This window comes from Mustela nivalis (genome assembly GCF_964662115.1).
Source record: "Mustela nivalis genome assembly, chromosome: 8".
Taxonomy (NCBI): Eukaryota; Metazoa; Chordata; class Mammalia; order Carnivora; family Mustelidae; genus Mustela; species Mustela nivalis.
Genome location: NC_139027.1, coordinates 102,195,698 through 102,216,810, shown reverse-complemented (window position 1 = coordinate 102,216,810; position 21,113 = coordinate 102,195,698). Strand labels below are relative to the sequence as shown.

The 21,113-nt window shown below is 41.6% G+C and overlaps 2 protein-coding genes across 14 annotated transcripts in view; one reads left to right on the top strand and one right to left on the bottom strand.

Moving 5' to 3' along the window:
• Positions 1-3,743, bottom strand: part of DZANK1 (double zinc ribbon and ankyrin repeat domains 1) — a 64,562-nt gene extending 60,819 nt beyond the window's left edge. For 2 of the 11 annotated variants that reach the window (XM_082743174.1, XM_082743177.1), the window contains exons 1-3: positions 3,629-3,727; positions 1,675-1,819; positions 1,014-1,130 (exon numbers count right to left, since the gene is read on the bottom strand). In XM_082743174.1, the coding sequence (XP_082599300.1) occupies positions 1,014-1,122 (109 nt within the window). In that variant the 5' untranslated portion in view covers positions 1,123-1,130; positions 1,675-1,819; positions 3,629-3,727. The other 9 variants (XM_082743173.1, XM_082743176.1, XM_082743171.1 and 6 more) reach the window with 8 other exon arrangements.
• Positions 3,744-4,002: 259 nt separating this feature from the next.
• On the top strand, positions 4,003-20,580 carry POLR3F (RNA polymerase III subunit F). 3 transcript variants are annotated; one of them, XM_082743187.1, is made up of 10 exons: positions 4,006-4,191; positions 5,412-5,529; positions 9,347-9,414; positions 9,789-9,809; positions 9,938-10,005; positions 11,513-11,625; positions 15,490-15,633; positions 15,850-15,957; positions 17,248-17,439; positions 18,881-20,580. In XM_082743187.1, the coding sequence occupies exons 1-10, from the start codon at positions 4,130-4,132 to the stop codon at positions 18,956-18,958; spliced, it is 972 nt and encodes a 323-aa protein (XP_082599313.1). In that variant the 5' UTR covers positions 4,006-4,129; the 3' UTR covers positions 18,959-20,580. The 3 variants fall into 3 exon arrangements, with proteins under 3 accessions (XP_082599315.1, XP_082599313.1, XP_082599314.1); XM_082743189.1 differs by lacking the exon at positions 17,248-17,439 and having other exon boundaries at positions 4,003-4,191; XM_082743188.1 differs by lacking the exon at positions 9,789-9,809 and having other exon boundaries at positions 4,007-4,191.
• The last annotated feature ends 533 nt before the right edge of the window (positions 20,581-21,113 follow it).

The window sequence follows — 21,113 nt, the reverse complement described above, 5'->3', positions numbered from 1 at the left end:
TTATCTATACAACTTTCCTGAGGCACCCAGCTGGGTCAGTCAATAGAATATGCGACTTTTGATCTCAGGGTCGAGTTTAATCCCCACTAGGGACACAGAGATTAAGGAAAAAAAAAAAAAGCTTTTTCAGGGTGCCTGGGTGGCTCAGTGGGTTAAAGCCTCTGTCTTCGGTTCAGGTAATGATTCGAGGGTCCTGGGATCGAGCCCCACACTGGACTCTCTGCTCATCAGGGAGCCTGCTTCCCTTCTTCTCTCTCTGCCTGCCTCTCTGCCTACTTGTGATCTCTGTCTGCCAAATAAATAAATAAAATCTTTTTTAAAAAGCTTTCTCTTCTCATGTTAATTATATACATATGTGTGTATATAGATAGATATATATGTGTGTACATATATGTATATATGTGTGTATATGTATATATAAATTCCAGTTATTACCAGGAAATATATTCACTGCTTTCTTTCTGTAATAATAGTTAAGATTTATTTTGGCATTACTATGTGCCAGACGCTGTGTACCTCACATAACGTGTCAAGTTCATTTTATCCTCACAGTGGCTCCAAATGGCAGACATTATGCTCACTAACAATGAGAAAACTGAGACTCAGAAAGGCCAAGTGATGTATCATTAGAAGTTGTCCACAGCAGGATTTAATCCCCAGCATGTCTGACTGGAAAGCCTGTGTTAGTAGGTCAAATTACTATCCCAGCAAAATAATGAGAATCCTGGGAAAGTCCCAGTAAGAACCAGGACATTTTACCTTGGCTAATGTGAATCAAGGCATTGCTGCAATTATCTACTAATACAAATGAAATGGTCAAAGCCAACTGCTTTCATCTAAAAATATACCACTCTATAAACCACCAAGTACCACACTGTTTCAAATTTTGGAACTTTTACAAAATTCCCAAGGTCCTAATTGTAGAAAGCAGGCAGAGTGAAAAATTAACAACCCAAGGAACCTAAAGAGTATGGCAGTTATTTTACATGCTTTCAGGTACATTTGATTCTTACCAGATTTCATTTCCAAAAGTGTATTGTTATCAATTTCATGGTTGGCTCTTCCGGGGGGAGGCACTCGCAATGGTATGATCTGAGGGACACACACTGAGCCTGCAGTCATCTTCCCTCCTTACATTGAAAAAAGTAAAGGAAAATAAATTCCAATAGGCATCTTTTTTAACACAAAAGTTAAAGAGAAGTACGTGGTTTAAATACAGCAAAACTAGTAAAAAACTAAAGAGAATGTCATCAAAAACATTATTTAATTTTTAATTCAAATAATTATTGTTTCAGCTGCATTTCTGCTGTTGAGGGCTTATGTGGGATTTTGATTATCTAAACACTTACCTCACTTCTAAGAAAACAGAATGAACGAATGGGATGGGGAAATAAAATTATTTTAAATGAACAAATTAGATGAATACAACAGTCCCCTCCCCCATTTCCACAGGGGAAATGTTCAAGACCCCCAATGGAGGCTTGAAATGACAGATATTACCAAACCCTATATATACCGTTTTTTCCTATACATATACACCTATGGTAAAGTTTAATTCATAAATTAGGCACAGTAAGAGATTAACAACAATAATAAAACAGAACAATTAAAATAGCATTCTGTAATTAAATTTTTGTGAATGCGGTCTCTCTCAAAATATTGTACTATACTCACCCTTCTTGTGATGATGTGAGATGACAAAATGCTTCCGTGATGAGATGAAGTGAGGTGAATGACCTAGACACTGTGATGTGACATTAGGCTACCACTGACCTTCTGCCATCAGAAAGAGGATCATCTGCTTCTAGGCCCCAGTTGACTGCAGGTAAGAGTAACCATGGAAAGGAAAACTGCAGATAAGGGGAGACTACTATCTATCAGAACAGAGACCATCACTACTGATCTGATCTGAGCTTCCCCGTAATCATTATCACCCTTTCTTGCCTTTTGTCAACATGCCACCTCTCTTGACTTCAGGGTAAGTCATCACCCTAGAGGAACAGAAGTAACTCTGTATGTGGCATGAAATGTTCATTTAGAGCCAACTCCCTTGGGAAAGCTCTAGGTCCAAGGCCCTGCTGTTGTTGCGAAGTGGTTCTTGCATTAGAAAGCTGCAAAGAAATTTTAGAAGGATGGCAGAGTACCAAGCTTCAGCTGAAAGAAAGTCGGCACAGATATAAACAATGAGCAACAAACAAAAAGACTCCCACTCCATCTCTTGTATTTATAAATAATCAAGTACAAGTAGGGAGGCCTTACTGATCTTTTTCGGTGGGATGGAGTATAATTCTTAATGCATAAAGGGTATGGGGAGGGAACAACCCTCACCTTAATACAACAACCATTTACATTTTTGGGTGGCTTTTTCAAATTTCAGTGGTTATGGATTCATAATTTTCACTCAGTTATAATCTATATGTTCATCCTATTTTTATAGTGTACTTCTTGCACCCTCACTCTTTTATTTACAATTTTCCACATACTTATATAATCTTATTTATCATTATGTGGTTGGGCATTTAGACTATTACTAGTTTCTTTTTCGTTTTGGTTTGTTCAATTCTAAATGCTGCTCTGGGGGTGCCTGGTTGGCTCAGTCATTAAGCATCTGCCTTGGGCTCAAATCATGATCCCAGATCCTGGGATAGAGCCCTGCCTCAATCTCCCTGCTCAGCAGAAGGCCTGCTTCTCCCTCTCCCACTCCCCCTTCTTGCATTCCCCTTCTTTCTGTCTCTCTCTCTCTCTCAGTCAAATAAATAAATAAAATCTTTAAAAAATAATGTTGCTCTGAAGAACTTCTGGTTTGAATTTTGTCCCAGACTACATTCCCTAAAATCGGATAACTAAATTTAAGAAGGGACTTTAATGCCTGGTTGGATAGTTCCAGATCAGAGGCTAAGAATTTAAATTGCAGATACTGATTCTAGAGTAATAGCCTCTACAGAAGGATGGCTGGACTCCGGGAAGGGGGAGGGAGGGAAGAAGGAGGTGCTATTCCTCATTTTTCCATTTAAGTAAGAGGCAGTTAAAATTAAAATAGCCGAGGAGCTCCTGGGTAGCTGAACGGGTTAAGCTTCTGCCTTCGGCTCAGGTCATGATCTCAAGGTCCTGGAATCGAGCCCCATATCGGGCTCTCTGCAGCAGGGAGCCCGCTTCACCCTTTCTCTGCCCGCCTCTCTGACTACTTGTGATCTCTGTCTGTCAAATAAATAAATAAACTCTTTACATATATAAAAAAATTAAAATAGCTGAAAAACTAATCCAAAAAAATTGGGGAGTCATACCCGCTGCAATTAGGAGCTACCTTTGGGAGGCTAGGGCGGCCAGTGGGCCCAGGCGAGGAGGATCAAGACGTAGACCGACATGCTAGGTCCACATGGCAGTCTGAAATCAATCGCACCCTTAACCCCCCAACTCTTTCCATCAATACCGCCCCTTCGCCTCCCGGATCCGGAACCCCTTCCGGTCCCTGTCCCTGTCCATCAGGGGCAAATAAGGGCGCCCGCTTCCTTTCAGCTGGAATGAGGGAGCCCTTTCTCCGCCTCCCCCCTCCTCCTCTAGCCACCGGGACCTGGATTGGGGCCCCGAGATACCGCCACGGTCCCCAGTCAGGAAGCCCACCTCTCACCTCCTCCTGCCCTCTCCAAGGCCGCCTCTTGGGTTTCCACAGACGCTGGGAATCGGGGTCCGCCCACGAGAGCCGAGCAGGTGATTGGCGGACACGGACTTCCTAGCAACCAGCTCCGCCCCTGCCGCTAGGCCCAGAGGCTGGTACCTGCCTCGAGCGCCTTTCCTAAGCCTTCACTGCAGTCCTCTGAGAATATGCCTTCACTGACATTGGAAAGTGCACGGAGATGGCGTCCTAACTCACAGTGAGGGAACCACTCGTCTGACGGGTATTAACATTCAGAAAAACAAGATGCAGCGGCGCGGGCAGGTGAGGCGGGTCAGGCGCGCCTTGGCCACCTCAAGCCGACAGAACAAGTAAGGACCGGCTGCGACACGACAAAAAAGGCCCCTTGCCCAAACCCGGCACGGTTTTCCCCTTATTGCCCCGTTCCTCGGTTCCCCGACTGGCTGTGTGGCGACCCCGAGCTTCTCCCACCGAGGGGCCGAGAACTGGGGAGTCATGGCTGAGGTGAAAGTGAAGGTGCAGCCGCCCGACGCGGATCCGGTCGAAATAGAAAACAGGTAAAACCTGTGAGTGTGTCTCGCTTCCCGGCTCTGGAGCCTCTCCGCTGGCGACCGGTTGTTTGGGCAGCCGGACCCCTAATCCCGGGACCCTCGGTAGATACCGGCACGCGCAGGAAGGGGACTGGGGATTTGGAGCCCCTCTCCTATGCCTGGAATGCAGACTTCTTAAGAAGTTCCGAGCGAGTTTGACACTTTGTAATTTTATCTCCCCTTGTCTGGGTACTGTTTGGAAAGTTGTGATGATGTGCTTCCCTCCTGCATTAAGGTGATCTATGCCCAGAGAGGACACGGCGTTTTTTCCGTAGTGCTTGTAGCTACATGTTTTGATCCAGGATCGCTCTTGTAGCTAAGGGAACTCCCACGACAGAACATTTGGGCGAAGTTAAGGTGCAGTTTGTGCTTTTGAAGAAACATTAAGCCAAGTGGTTCCGTGCAGTACTTAAGATTTTTAGGTCACCTAAAGCCTCTCCTAATTTTAAATTCGCTCTTCGTGCACTGCTATTTTAAAAGACCTTAGCTTTCTCAAACTTATGAAAACACATATGATGATCCTATGACAAGGTGGATATTTGGATTTATTTTGTTTGGTAGAGATAATTCCAAAAGCAAGCCCCAGTTATGTGATTTGTCCTAACAAATTTTGCCTTCCTACCAGAGGTGTCTGATTTGACTCCTCCTTGCAGACTTATGGCTGCCCAACACACTGAATGTTAATTTTGTCATACTTGTTCCATCTGAGAACATTGAAGCTTCAGCTTTAATTTTTTTCTGTGTTTTCATTTGACTTTTGTTCTAATTTTAAGTTTGTATTAGTGAGGAAAAGAAACACTCCTCCTTAAATAATAGTATAATGTAAATATGTACTTTATCTTGCTCACTTTCTAACATACTTTGATTCAGAACCATCGTAGAAACCCAGATTACCTGATTTTAGCGTGGGGCACTTTACTGGGTATCTCAGTAAGTTAAGCATCCAACTCTTGATTTCAGCTCAGATCATGATCTCAGGGTTGTGAGATGGAGCCAAGCATGATTCTCTCCCTCTTCCTCCACCCTTCCCTCTTTACCCCCACCACTACACTAAAAAACCAAACAAACAAACAAAAAAGATTATCTGCCAAATATGAGTAAAGACACAATTTCAAACTGTTCTGCTTGTATTCCCACCCCCTTGAAACAGGTAAAAACATGAATAATATTATTTCCTTTGTTCCTAGGATTATAGAATTATGTCACCAGTTTCCCCATGGAATCACAGACCAAGTAATTCAGAATGAAATGCCTCATATAGAAGCCCAGCAGCGGGCCGTGGCCATCAATAGACTCCTGTCCATGGTAAGGCAAATTCAACTAGTTCATATAATCATTTATGTGCTGTGATTGTCATTTCCATGTGTGTAGTTGTGAAACCATTCGAAAGTGTCTTAAGATTCCAGGCCAAAAAACAGCTCAGACTGCCTGAACTGAGGAAAGAAGGAATAATTACACATCATTTTACAAGACGAATGAGGGGCACCTGTGTGGTGCAGTCAGTTAAGCATCAAACTTGGTTTTCCCTCAGGTCATGATCTCTGGGTTGTGGGATCAAGACCCATGTGGGCTGTGTGCTCAGTGAAGAGTCTTCCTGAGATTTTCTCTGTCCCTCTCCCTTTCCCCGCTCCCCCAAGTGCTCGCTCTCTCTCTCTCTCTCTTTCTGAAATAAATAAATATATTAAAAATGAATGAAATAAATGTATTTTGTTTTAATCATTGTATTTGTTAACCTAATTGTCATCATGTACACAGGGCACACAGGACTAGTCTGCTCTCACCTTCTGTTTGCTTCCTGCTGCCAGTGTTGGGCCATTCCCTATGAAATGTGTCCTCTGCCAACTATCACCGAGCCAGTTCATTAGGGTTCCATTCTCCACAGTTTCACTCTGAACATTTCAGGAGGCAGGAATAAGTCAAGTAACACTACAATGTGGTCTTTCAATGAAGCCCTTCTACCTGCTTTTACCTCTTCTCTTATCCTGGGGCCTTAATGTCATTCTCCTCCACTGTCAGAAACACCCACCTTGTGGGACCCCATCCTCAAAGTCTACCTATTTGTCCTTCCATTTCCCCTACATCAAAGTTCCCCTATTGTGAAAGCATTTCAATTTGGTCGTAGTAGAAATTGGTTAAAAGATTTCCACACTGGGGCACCTGGGTGGCTCAGTGGGTTAAAGCCTCTGCCTTGGGCTCAGGTCATGATCCCAGAATCCTGGTATCAAGTCCCGCATCAGGCTCTCTGCTCAGCAGGGAGCCTGTTTCCTCCTCTCTTTCTGCCTGCCTCTCTGCCTACTTGTGATCTCTGTTTGTCAAATAAATAAACAAAATCTTTAAAAAAAAAAAAGATTTCCACACTAAGACCTCATAGAAATTTGAGGACCCGTGAAATTTCTGTTAAACTACTCCCTTCAACCCTCTAGCTCAATGGCTGGAGAACTTGACTTTCTGTAAAGTGCCAGATAGTATGTATTTAGGCTTTGCAGGCCATGTGGTTTCTGTCACAAGTATTCAACTCTGCAAGAAAGTAGCCATGGACCCATGCATACATAAACCAATGAGCATGCTGCATTCCAGTAGAACTTTATAAAAACAAGCGGTGGGCCAGATTGCTGACCTCTATGTTAGCACTGTTGTTGATTTCTAATCAGTTCACCTTGGTGAAGGACTTGGCTCCAGGAGGGATAGTGGAAGGAATGCTGGAGGTAGTGCCAATGGAAACTGCTTTTGTCCCGCAGTTACTCTTTCAGCCTTTTGCTTTCTGTCTGAAGATCATCTACACCTCCCCCTCTCATTCTCCACCTCTGCAGCCCCATCTACTGCCAGTTCTGTTGTCTAGAGGATATAAACAATGGTGGAACTATGATGAATTTTAAGGGAATAAGTATTAGTGAATCACAAAGTGTTGCTGATTGTAGCTCTTAAAGAGCTCTCAGATTTGCCCCCTCGTTTCCATTCCTACTACTCCTGCATGTGTTCAGGTCTTGGCTTTTTCCTGGACTATTATGCTGTATTCTAACCGGCTCTTCTGACTTCATCTGCCTTAGAGAATCCTGCCTGATCGTCTCAAACACAGATCTGGCCAAGTAGCAGAATCCTCTCAACACTAGAGATTCAAGTCCAAACTCCTGGCTTTACCAGACTAAGCCACTACCTTCCTCACCTGCCCCATCTACCGCCACTCTGCCTCAAAAGTTAGGTTTCAGGGGCGCCTGGGTGGCTCAGTGGGTTAAAGCCTCTGCCTTCGGCTCAGGTCATGATCCCAGGGTCCTGGGATCGAGCCCCGCATCGGGCTCTCTGCTCCGCAGGGAGCCTGCTTCCTCCTCTCTCTCTGCCTGCCTCTCTCTCTGCCTACTTGTGATCTCTGTCTGTCAAATAAATAAATAACATCTTTAAAAAAAAAAAAAAAGTTAGGTTTCAGAGGAACAGATTGTTTTTGGTTCCCTGCCACCTCATGCCTCAGGTTCCCTTTCTTCACCGCCCAACTCCTCATTATCCTTCAAGACTCAGCTCTGCTTCCTGTTTCCCAGAAAGTCTTCCTGAACTCCCCAGTTTGGGCCAAAGCTGCTACCTCTGAGTGCCCCTCCCACCCTTTACTTACCTTTATGTTAATGCTGACCTGATAGTTGAAATCAGCTGTGTGATTCTCTTTTAGAATTCATGTTGGTCTCCCCAAATATATATCATAGTACGGGCATTCAGCAAACATTCATAGGCTGAATTAACCTCCAAGGGCACTGGGTGGCTCAGTCACTTAAGTGTATGCTTTTGGCTCAGATCATGATCCCAGGGTCCTGAAATTGAGCCTCACATTGGGCTCTCTGCTCAGCAGGGAGTCTGCTTCTTCCTCTCCCTGCAACTCTGCCTCCTTGTGCTCGCTCTGTCAAATAAACAAAATCTTTTAAAAAAATAAATAATAGGGGCGCCTGGGTGGCTTAGTGGGTTAAAGCCTCTGCCTTCGGCTCAGGTCATGATCCAAGGGTCCTGGGATAGAGCCCCACATTGGGCTCTCTACTCCATGGGGAGCCTGCTTCCTCCTTTCTCTCTGCCTCTGCCTACTTGTGTGATCTCTGTCAAATAAATAAATAAAATATTTTTATAAATAAATAATAAACTACCTTCAGATGGAACTTTGTGGTTCAGTTTTGCTTAGTGGGGTCCAGGGAGGAAGTTATTACTGTTCATCCATATATAAACCTGTTTGCAAGTCATGTGCCGTCCCAGTCTTAACTCACAGGAATGGGGCCTCTCAGTCATGGATTCCCCACACTGCCAGAAGCCCAGTGGTACAACCACCTGAGTGCTTCTGAGCTCAGGCCCAAAGACCCAAGTAATTTCAAAAGCACATCAGACAGGCTTTGCTTTCCTTTTGATTTGTTTTTGTTTTTCAAAGATTTTATTTATTTGAGAGAGGGACACAAATAGGGGGAGTGGGAGAGGGAGAGGGAGCAAGGAGCATGCGATGCAGAACTCAAACCCAAGACCCTGGGATCATGACCTGAGCCGAAGGCAAAAGCTTAACAACTGAGCCACCCAGGCACTCCTTGGTTTTTCAAATAAAACTGAAACCATTGCATCTTTTATTCATTACTTGACCTTTCTGCCTGTCATATAATACAGTAGAAATCACACAAATCAGTACATGTCACTGTTAACATTGCAGATTTTATTCAGTCATCATGTTATAGAATATTTATGCATGTTAGTCTTTATTTGGACTTTTTGTTTATATAAATTATATTTTCGTTTTTATGTTTATACTTAGTGAATTTATTTGAATTTGAGTATGGATTTTTATTTATTATTCTAGAGCTGCTTTTCAGAATTCATTATGCATTGGTCATATAACCAAGCCAGAATATAGCATATAGGAAACTGTTAGGTTTTTATATTTTGGAAAGTGATGAACTAAAGAGCTAAGTTTTCAAAAATATATTAAATGTGATATGTAGGCAAAAACTTAAGTCTCAAGTGAGGAACTAACAAATAACTGTGCTGGATAGGATATTTTGGTTTGTGTATGATTTTAAAGAATACATTAACATTTATGATTGATTTGAAATATCTCCAGAATAATTCATTGTTATTTTCTATAAAAAAAAAAAAAAACACCAAACTTTAGGGTCAGTTGGATCTCTTAAGGAGCAATACGGGACTACTGTATAGAATAAAGGATTCTCAGAATGCTGGGTAAGCCCCAATTTTTTTATTTTAAGAAATGTCTATTATTACAAATGTAAATATGTATTTGGGGGAGAAATGTCAATATAGAATTGCATAATGAAAACTTGTCCTGCATACCATCCCTGCCTCTTATCATGAGTTCCATTTCTCAGAAATAACTGCTCTTAATAATTTGGTATATGTCCTTTTTTCTAGGAATATATATAAATATATAGAAATGATTATATATTTATATACTATATATATAATCTCTTTTCTTTTTTTTCTTTTCTTTTCTTTTTTTTTTTAAACAAAAATGGGATCATGCTATCCATACTGTTTTGCAACTTGTTTTTTTCACTTACTATATCTTGGACATCTTTTCATTCTGGTACATACAGCCCTGTCTCATTCTTTTTAAGGTAAGCCCTTATTTTGGTAAATAAGTCAATGTGATGACCTTGTCTGCTAATTCATTAAAATAGTCATGTAGATTATTAGATTATCCTGTATCTCTTTGCCTTTTTAATTCTACTTTATTCCCCTGCAGTAAAATGAAAGGATCAGATAACCAAGAAAAACTAGTATATCAAATCATAGAAGATGCAGGAAATAAAGGTAAGCATGTGAAGGAAGAAACAGAAAAAAACATTGTCTTTAGGACCAGAAATAGGGACCAAGCTCTGGCTTGCCAGGGTGCAGATCGACATATAGAGAATGCTGCCATGTATGTTAAAAGAAGAGGAAATAGAAATATGTAACATGCATGTTTGAAGGACACGCAGGTGTGATGCCATTCCTATTAGTAGGGAGGCAGGAGCTAGGTGACTGTGGGCCAGGATGGAAAGAAAGTTATAAATTCTGAACCATGGGAATGTACTGTCAGTAGAAAATAAACCAGTTAAAACTTAAGGGTTTTGTTTTGGTTTGTTTTTCAATTCTCACTTCTAAACCTTGGAGGCCTTCATTTCTTCATCTTCACCTTACCTGTAAATTGTGGATAATACCATCTCTTTCTCTGGTTTTTGCAAAACCAGAGGGATGTCCAGTGTACTGTGGCAGTGTCTTGATAGAGATCCCTCAGCAACTGTTCCGTTTTCTCTATCCTTCTTAAAGAACTATACCTAATAGCTATTACTACAATTAGGATCATTTGAGTCCCTGATACTAGTTTCAACAATGTATCAGCAATGATATAATTTGAAATCATATCATTCTTATATTATTAGGAATTTAATATTTTAAAAATAGACATGACAAGAGCCATTTTCTCTCTTTTTTTTAAGTCTTTATTTACTTGAATGAGGGAGAGAGAACAAGCGGGGAGACTGGGGAGAGGGAGAAGCAGACTCCCCACTGAGCAGGGAGCCCCATGTGGGGCTGGATCCCAGAACCCCAGGACCACAGCCTGAGCCAAAGGCAGACACTTAACAGACTAAGCTACCCAGGCACCGCCCCCTTCTCTATAGTTTTGTTTTGTTTTGTTTAATTCTTCCTATCTCATTATGCCTCTGTGCTGGAAAGAAGATAGGTAATATATTTAATAAAAAATTCCACATACAACCCTTCTTTGAAACAGAAATCCTAGCTTCTTGCACAGGGCTTTCAGTGGCTATAAGAACTGCAGTCTTCCATTTTTTCATCTCCTAAATATATGATATAAATAATGGGTATACATGCACACAGATGCATGAGTTTTTTTGCTCTCCATTGACAGTGGCACCTGACGTTGGCTCAAACTTAAGTTGTAATCTAAATACAATCTAAAGTAAAAATAATAGAAAACTAAAGTTGTGGTGTGGAAGGGGATGGAAGAGACAATGTATGTTAATGCAGTAACATTTAAGATTTTTCTTCCATTGAAAAGTATCTTTTTCACACGTTTTTAAAAAGGTGTCACACTAGGAGTCCCAAGAACTTTCTGGTTAGAAGATAGAGCACATAACTTATCGTTTTGCATACTTTTGTTGTTATCTGAGATTCTTACCTCTGTTTTCCCAATAGCTATACCCTAGGAATGTATACATATATACGTATTTTGCTAGTTTTGTCCTGTGACGTAAGCAATAGGACTATAAACACAAATTCTTTGGTGTTGAACTCATTTTACTTTACTTTCTTACAGGAATATGGAGCAGAGATATCCGGTACAAAAGTAACTTGCCATTAACAGAAATCAACAAAATTCTAAAGAATTTGGAAAGTAAAAAGCTTATCAAAGCTGTTAAGTCTGTGGCAGTGAGTAGTTTTCTCTTTCCTTCCCCAAAGTGTGCATTGTATATGTTTTGCTCTGAATATGTTTCAAGATCTTACTGTTGTTCAAGCTATGCTATGATTTAAAACTACCAGTCAAAAAGATTTTTAAAAATTTAGCTCATACTGGATTGGTTTGGAGATGTTGCTTAGATTTATCACCACCTAATTAATTCTTTATGTCTCACCAACTCGAAAAGCTAAAACTACTATACTCTTCAGTAAGGAATTTTTGGAATCATAAACATTTTTCCTGGATTTTCAGCATGTGAGATAATTTACTTCAATTTAGCTATTAGATCACTCACTCAACAAATACCTATTATATGTTTGCTCTGTGCCAGGCACTGTTGTGCGTGCTTGGGCTACGTTAAGGAAGATCTCTGTCCTGGTAGAGGGTCTGTTCCAGGACATGGCATTTCTCCTCCTCTCCCACACCACCACGCTCCCCTCCCATGATCTCTTGCAGGGGTTTCTACTCCACAGGGACACCAGCTGCTGACCTCACTGACCCAGCAACAGAAAAGCTGAGATTCCTCTTAAGTTTGATTGAATGAGGATTTCAGCAAATAAGAATTTGATGTTAGGGGCGCCTGGGTGGCTCAGTGGGTTAAGGCCTCTGCCTTCGGCTCAGGTCATGATCCCAGGGTCCTGGGATAGAGCTCCACATCAGCCTCTCTGCTTAGTGGGGAGCCTGCTTCCTCCTCTCTTTCTCTGCCTGCCTCTCTGCCTACTTGTGATCTCTCTGTCAAGTAAATAAATAAAAACTCTTAAAAATAATTTAAAAAAAGAATTTGATGTTCATCCGAGATTTTATTTTTAACTTACTCCCTTATTTATTTACTGTAAAGATTTTATTTATTATTAGAGAAAGTGCGTGTGCACAATCACAGGGAGGGGAATAGGGTAAGGAGAGAGAGAATCTCCAGCAGCTTTGGAGCTGAGCATGGAGCCTGACACGGGGCTCGATCTCACAACCCTGAGATCATGACCTGAGCCAAAATCAGTAGCCAGACGCTTAACCCACTGTGCCACCCAGGCGCTCCCCAGTCCCTAATTTAGAACATTACCTTCCTTCAGCCTTTTTTTTTTTTTTAAGATTTTATTTATTTATTTGACAGACAGAGATCACAAGTAGACAGAGAGGCTGGCAGAGAGGGAGGAAAGGAAGCAAGCTCCCCGCTGAGCAGGGAGTCTGATGCGGGACTCGATCCCAGGACCCTGAGATCATGACCTGAGCCAAAGGCAGCGGCTTAACCCACCGAGCCACCCAGGCGCCCTCCCTTCAGCCTTTTTAATGGATGAATTCAAATATATACAAAAGTAGAGAAAATAATGTAAGTCCCCACGTACCGATCGTCCAGCTTCACTTTACCAATCTTTTTTCTCCATCTTTATTTATTTATTTTTAAAGATTTTATTTATTTATTTGACACAGAGATCACAAGTTTGCAGAGGCAGGCAGAGAGAGAGGGGGAAGCAGGCTCCTTGCTGAGCAGAGAGCCCAATGTGGAGCTCGATCCCAGGACCCTGAGACCATGACCTGAGCCAAAGGCTCAGAGGCTTAACCCACTGAGCCACCCAGGCACCCCTCCATCTTTATTTTTAATAAACAGAACCATACACTGTGTTGTCTTTTGTGTCGGGCTTCTTTCATTTACATCATGTTCTCAAGATTTCAAACTAGAGTAATATTAGATTATAACCCAAAGTATAAAAAAAATTTATAAGTCCATACAGATATAAATGTTTAAATAAATAAGTGACAGATCAGGTCGCCTGGGTGGCTCAGCCAGTTAAGCATCCGACTCTTGATTTTGGCTCGGGTTGATATCTGAAGGTTGTGAGGTTAAGCCCCACAATGGACTCCAGGCTCAGTGCAGAGTCTGACTATCCCACTCCCTCCCCGCCACTTGTACTTGCTGTCTCTCCCCCTCTCAAATAAGTAAATAAATAACAGATCTCCCATCAGTAGATGCAGAATAGACAAGCCTTCTGTGCAGAAGAAGTCCAAGTAATCTAAAGTGGACATTCCACTCTCAAGTAGAAAGTAACTCCCACTCCTTAAGTGTGAGCTGTGCATAGTGATTTCCTTCCACACATGGAAAGGCTAGGTGAAAAAAAATCAGTTTACAGTGGAGAAACAAGCCACATGATCAAGGTTAACCTCAACACTGAGAAGTCCTATTGGTGGTGATCAGTCATAACTTGAAGTTTGAGTGCCCTTGACAGGATGTGATAAGAAGGGCACTTTTCCTCCGCGGTCCTTCTCCTGATCTTGTCGTGAGGAAAACATCAGACAAATCCCAGTCAACAGGGACGCCTGGGTGGCTCAGTTGGTTGAGCAGCTGCCTTTGGCTCAGGTCACGATCCCAGCATTCTGGGATCGAGTCCCACATCGGGCTTCTTGCTCGGCAGGGAGCCTGCTTCTCCCTCTGCTTCTGCCTACCACTCTGTCTGCCTGTGCTCGGGCGCTCTCTCTCTAACAAATAAATAAATAAAATCTTAAAAAAAAAAATCCCGGTCAACAGATGTCCTGCAGAACACCTAACCAGTAATTCTCAGAACTGGCAAGTTATCAAAAGCAAGGAAAGTCTGGGAATCTGCCAAGGAAACATGACAAGTAAATGTAATGTCGTATCCTGAATATGTTCTTGGGCCAGAAAAAGGATATTAGGCAAAAACTAAGGAAACCTCAAAAAAGTATGGACTTCAGTTAATAATAATGCATCAATATTTGTTCATTAATTGTAATAAATGCACCCTACTAATGTAAGATGTTAAGGGGGAAACTGAGCACAAGGTAAATGTACCATCTTTACAATAATTGTATAAATCTGAAACTGCTTAAAATATAAAATTCTGAAGGGTGCCTGGGTGGTCAGTCAGGTAAGCATTCAATTCTTTTTTTTTTTTTTTTTTTTTTTAAGATTTTATTTATTTATTCGACAGACAGAGATCACAAGCAGGCAGAGAGGCAGGCAGAGAGAGAGGAAGGGAAGCAGGCTCCCTGCTCAGCAGAGAACCCGATGCGGGGCTTGATCCCAGGACCCCGGGATCATGACCTGAGCCGAAGGCAGAGGCTCAACCCACTGAGCCACCCAGGTGCCCCAAGCATTCAATTCTTGATCTTAGCTCAGTTCATGATCTCGGGGTCAGTTCTGTGCTGGTTGTGGAAGCTTAAGTCTCTCTCCCTCTCTCACCCCTGGCTCAAAAAAAAAAAAAAAAAAAGTGTTGAGGGCTTTTAAAATTATTTTATTTTATTTTTTAAAGGTCTTATTTATTTATTTGACAGGGGGAGCAGCAGAAGGAGGAGGAGAGGCAGGCTCCCCATGGAGCAGGGATCCCGATGCAGGGCTTGATCCCAGCACCCCAATATCAAAACCTGATCCGAAAGCAGGCGCTTAACCAACTGAGCCACTAGGCACCCCAAGGGTGTTTTTTTTTTTTTTTTTTTAAGATTTTATTTATTTATTTGACAGAGAGAGAGATCACAAATAGGCAGAGAGACAGACAGAGAGAGAGATGAGGAGAAGCAGGCTCCCTGCTGAGCAGAGAGCCCCATGCGGGACTCGATCCCAGGCCCCTGGGATCATGACCTGAGCCGAAGGCAGAGGCTTAACCCACTGAGCCACCCAGGCGCCCCCCAAGGGTGTTTTTTAATCTCAGTTTTGGAAAACTTGATTATCTCCTCTCCCCCCACCAAGATTGATTGATTTTTAAAGAGTGCATGGGCATAAGCCAGGGGCTCGATCTCATGACCCTGAGATCATGACTTGAGCTGAGATCAGGTACCCCTGGAAGACTTGGTTATCTTATAACCACATCTGCTGTACACTTTTTCCCTAGGCCTCAAAAAAGAAAGTATACATGCTCTATAATCTGCAACCGGACCGGTCTGTGACTGGTGGAGCCTGGTACAGTGATCAGGATTTTGAATCAGAATTTGTAGAGGTGCTTAACCAACAGTGTTTTAAATTCCTACAAACCAAGGTGAGCCGTAATTCAGGAAACATCACTGCAGGTCTTTTTTTAAAAGTTGCTTCATAAAGAATGAATGAACAATCTTGAATATCATATTTTATAGGACTTGAAAATATTCAAATTGGTAATTTTTTCTTAATATATTCTGCTGTTGATATCACACTAAGTAACTGTATTCATAAAATACTAGTGTTCTTGCTGAGATTTATGGTTCTACCCTTGTAGGCAGAAACAGCACGAGAAAGCAAACAGAATCCAATGATACAAAGAAATAGTTCATTTGCCTCATCACATGAAGTGTGGAAGTACATCTGTGAACTGGGGATCAGTAAGGTGAGAGCACAGTTTTTTTTTATCTTATGTTTAAATTTTTTCTTTTTTTAAGATTTTATTTATTTATTTGTCAGAGAAAGAAAAAGAGAACACACAAGCAGGCAGAGTGACAGGCAGAGGAAGAGAGAGAAGCAGGCTCCCTGCCGAGCAAGGAGCCCAATTCAGGACTCAATCCCAGGACCCCAGGATCATGACCTGAGCCAAAGGCAGCAGCTTAACCAACTGAGCCACCCAGGCATCCCTCATCTTACTTTTTTTTTTTTCTTTAAGATTTTATTTATTTGACAGAGAGAGATCACAAGTAGGCAGAGAGGCAGGCAGAGAGAGAGGAGGAAGAAGCAGGCCTCCCGCTGAGCAGAGAGCCCGATGCAGGGCTCAATCCCAGGACCCTGCGATCATGACCTGAGCTGAAGACAGAGGCTTTAATCCACTGAGCCACCCAGGCGTCCCCCTCATCTTACTCTTCATCATAGGGATATAGTTTACAAGGTATTCTAAACATATTTGACCCAGACCCTTTTTTCAGGGTGAACATTCTGCAGAACCCACTTTGAGAAAGCACTGTCCTACGCCATTTAGACTAAGATGACTATCATGCCATGAGGCACTGTGGGCTCTGTATGTACTCAGCTTGCAATACAAGCAGCAGAGTAGAGGCCTAGCAATGCATTGTACTACCAAAATGCAACAGTCTGTTGACAAGGTCTTGACTTTCTCAGGGACCTTTCAATGTAGAAATCAAACATCAGCCATCCCATCAGTTGTCATTTAATTGGTATCGTGTTCCCCTTGTAAGACATGAGTGGTGTTGTCAGCATATGCTTTTGAACACCTGTACGTAAAGACACAGTGCTGGGTGCTTTTCATAATTGGAGAAGAAACTGAAGTGACCATTTGGACAAGTCATTTTCATTTTCTGGACCCCAGATCTCTCATTTATAAAAAAGAAGGAATTTGGACTGTTTGATGTCTAAAGTAACTTTCTGTTCAACCATTTTGTAAATCTCCCATCATATTCTTGGCCCAAAACTGTTACTTTAGAAGACTTCTAAATTTTACTGAAGAGGGTGGAAAAATAAGAGTGTGTCAAATTCGACATGAGTTAGGAGTTCTGTCCCTAGCATTTCAGTGGTTTGTGCTAACCTCGGCTATTCAACCCATGCTTTTAATGACTCACCAGCATAATGCTTCCCCATTTCACCAAGGCATTGTGGACCTTTTACTGTTTAAAGACTCTCCAAAAGGATGTCTTGTGCTTTTTGTGTTCTTCCTAATGCATTTCCTTTTCAGGTAGAGTTGTCCATGGAGGACATTGAAACGATCTTAAATACACTCATTTATGATGGGAAAGTGGAGATGACTATCATTGCTGCAAAAGAAGGCACAGTTGGCAGTGTAGACGGACACATGAAACTGTACAGAGCAGTCAATCCAATCATCCCACCCACGGGTTTGGTCCGGGCACCGTGTGGACTCTGCCCGGTGAGTTAAAGCGGCTTCACACCATACCTGACTGCCAGCAGGTGCAGATCCCACCTAACTTAGCAGCAAGCACACCCCAGCTTTCTGACTGTCAGGGTTGACCAATAGCAGCCCAAACCTCCATGTAACCTTGATGGGCCCTTGATGAACAAGTCATTGCTTTACATTCTATTTTTAGAATAACCAAGTTGGAGAAATTTGTGTTTTTTTTTTTTTTAAGGATTTTATTTATTTATTTGACAGACAGAGATCACAAGCAGGCAGAGAGAGAGGAGGAAACAAGCTCCCCGCAGAGCAGAGAGCCCAATGCGGGGCTCTATCCCAGGGCCCTGGGATCATGACTCGAGCTGAAGGCAGAGGCTTTAACCCACTGAGCCACCCAGGCACCCCCGAAATTTGTGTTTTCTGCCCTTGGCCCTGAAATGGACAACTTATAATGAGGGCTGATCATTTAATCAAAGTAGGGAGGAAAACGAGATTTGCTGAGAACCCACCACAGTCCAGGCATATTCTTGAAGATTTTCATGGTCTCATTTAATCCTAGTTCTGTCCCTTGGAGCTAGTGGTATTAGTTCTGCATAAACATGAAGATAACGAAGGTATAGGAGCTACAGCTTTGAAGTAACACCCAGGATGGGAACCCAGACATGTTCTTTCCCCTGCAGCACCCCCCATTACTCTCCATTCATTTGGTCCCATATGGTATGTGCATGCTGGCTGCGTGCTGCAGGCACTCCTTCTGCCCTCAGGGCATTTATATTCTGGGGCTGCTGGTGTCAGTTTTATTTCATTAAACCACCCCTTGTCTATATACCTAAGTTCTTTGTATGCTGGTTTTAAGTCCCAGAAAAAACAGCGAGCATATTGGGAATTCTTCACAAAAACGAATATAGCTAACATGAAACATTTGGTTAGTGAAACATATATATAGATCTGCTTTCCAGTTACCTGCTGATAGCCTTTGGCCCAGTTGGCAGATGAGCAGATCATCTTAGTGCTCCAGTGAAAGGCCTCGTATTCACTAACTTTATAATCACACAGCAGGTCCTATTACAGCATGTTCTTAAACACAGCCCTAGTCTCTTTGAAACTTTTATTTTGAAATGCATTTTTTTTAAGATTTTGGTTTTTTTTTTATTTGAGAGAGGGGAAGAGAGAGAACAAGCAGTGGAGAGAGGGAGAAGCAGACTCCCTGCTGAGCAGGGAACCTGACATGGAGCTTGATCCCAGGACCCTGGGATCATGACCTGAGCCAAAGGCAGACACTTAGCCAACTGAGCCATACAGGTGCCCTGAAAATTTTATTTTTAATACTGCTTTAAAAAAATGGTTGGATCTTGGATACTTTTAACAGAAATTTTAGTTAGAGGTGACATTTAAGACTTATAATGTAATAATTTTAAAACTCTCATTTGATTGTAAACTTTTATCTTTTTTAAAGGTTTTTGATGACTGCCATGAAGGTGGTGAGATTTCACCATCTAACTGTATTTATATGACAGAGTGGCTCGAATTTTAACAGAGAATAGGAACTTTACTGACATTTTGCAAATGAAGTTACTTTGGGAGCAGATAATTTAACTCATGATGGAACATCAAATTCCCTTGAAAGCATACTTCACAATAATGGACAGACATGCTGCTATGCAAAAGTATTTTTTTAATCTATGAAGACTAAATTTATATTGGTAGAGTAGCCAACAGAATATGAAACAGGTAAGGTTAGTAGTGAAATTCGTTCTTCAATAAATATAATACTTTGAACTTCCAGAAGACCACCTTCTGAAGCTTTCAAGACTTTTGATGGTTCATGGAAAAAGAAGCCAACAAATCCATATTTGCCATATACTACAATAATGACTAAAGTTTAAAAATGTCCATTTTAAAGTTATTTATTAAGGTCTTCATTGGAAAATTTTATCTGGTTCACTATTGCCATTTGTTTTCTTTTCTCAGTGGTTTCATTGGGAAGGAATCAAACGCGGTGAGGCAGGAATAGCACTTAGAGGCATGAGTGGGGGAGAGTGTGGAACATCCCTTTCCACACACTATTCATTCCTTTTTACATCAGAAATATTCTTTGAGTGTTATGCCTTTGTTCTTACCTCAAATGCAAATGACTGTTGCCGGAGATGTCTTCAGTGCATAAATATGATTATTCTAGTCCTAAAGAGAATGTCTTCACTGATCCTTCTTTGTCAGAGTCTTCCAAGTTTCACTCTGTGGCTCAGCTGCCTTATTTGCTAGAATTGCCCTATAATGCATTGCCCTCCATTCACACTTTATTGTGAGCGGGGTACCACTCTACTTTTCTTGTCTTATTTTAGATTTTTTTTCTTTACTGTCTTAAAAGTCATGGTGTAATTGGTCTAAGCTAAGCAGAAGGCCATTATAATTTTTCTCAGTTCTAATAGTACTTTCAAGCCTGTGCTATTTGGTGTATTGTTGCACAGAAGTTAGCCTTTTAGGATCTCAGCTGTTGTATTTTCACTTTGTAGCTCTACTTAATGATTTCTGTGTCCAGGCCAAAAGCATGGGCCAAAGGAAAGGAACTCAAAGCCAGCTACTACTGAGGCCTGATTTCAAACACCAGTTTGGATATACTCCAAGTGGTAAACATCAGAAGGGTTATTTTGAGATATATGGGATCAATAAAATAAAATTCAGCTCAGTAACCAGCTAAGGTGGAGACTGTGGCCAGCTCTTTAGAAATATAATCAATAACACTAGGACTTTGAAACAAACATCATTTCAGGTATTGGATATATAGAAGATAGAGAAGAATCTGGGAACTGAAACTACAACACCCACAGAGAGTGCTAGAATAGTAACATTATCTGTCCTTGGGACCTGGCCTGTCATGAAAGTACTAGTCTTATTTCATGAGAAAACTGGACCTGGGGGAGAGTTACAGGTGGGGAGAAGGAAGCAGTTCATGTATTAAATACAGACTTTGCATTGTGTCTTGACAGCCAAAGATTTTAAAGCTTATAATCAGAGACTGCAACATAAATGCTTTTCCCACAGCATGTTTTTCATTCTAAATAGTAGCTGAAGGAGAAAAGGGACAAAAATACTGTGCCTTTAATACAAAATTAAGTGGATATTTACCCATCAGAAGTAAACTGTGACTAAAACAAATTATGGAGCTATTGACTCCTGACACGAGAAAATCAAATTGTGAGTGAAGTCCTAATCCTTAACAGTTGATTTCCATTTAGTATAAGATATTTTGGTCACCTAAGTATAGATATTCCCTGGAGTCTATTAGGGCCCCTCAACTCTGCTTAATTCCATTGGGAATCAATCATGAGAGACCATGATTCAGTAGTTTAAGTGGATAGTTTATGTGAGATTTTTTTTTTTTTTAAAGATTTTTATTTATTTATTTGACAGAGAGAAATCACAAGTAGATGGAGAGGCAGGCAGAGAGAGAGAGAGGGAAGCAGGCTCCCTGCTGAGCAGAGAGCCCGATGCGGGACTCGATCCCAGGACCCTGAGATCATGACCTGAGCCGAAGGCAGCGGCTTAACCCACTGAGCCACCCAGGCGCCCCATATGTGAGATTTTTCTATAAAACTCCTCTAAGCTTAATTTGGTGAAGAGTAAATTTTATGCAGCCATGAATTTTATGGCGATCAACTGAGTAAATGAGTCCAACAGTTTCAAGTTGA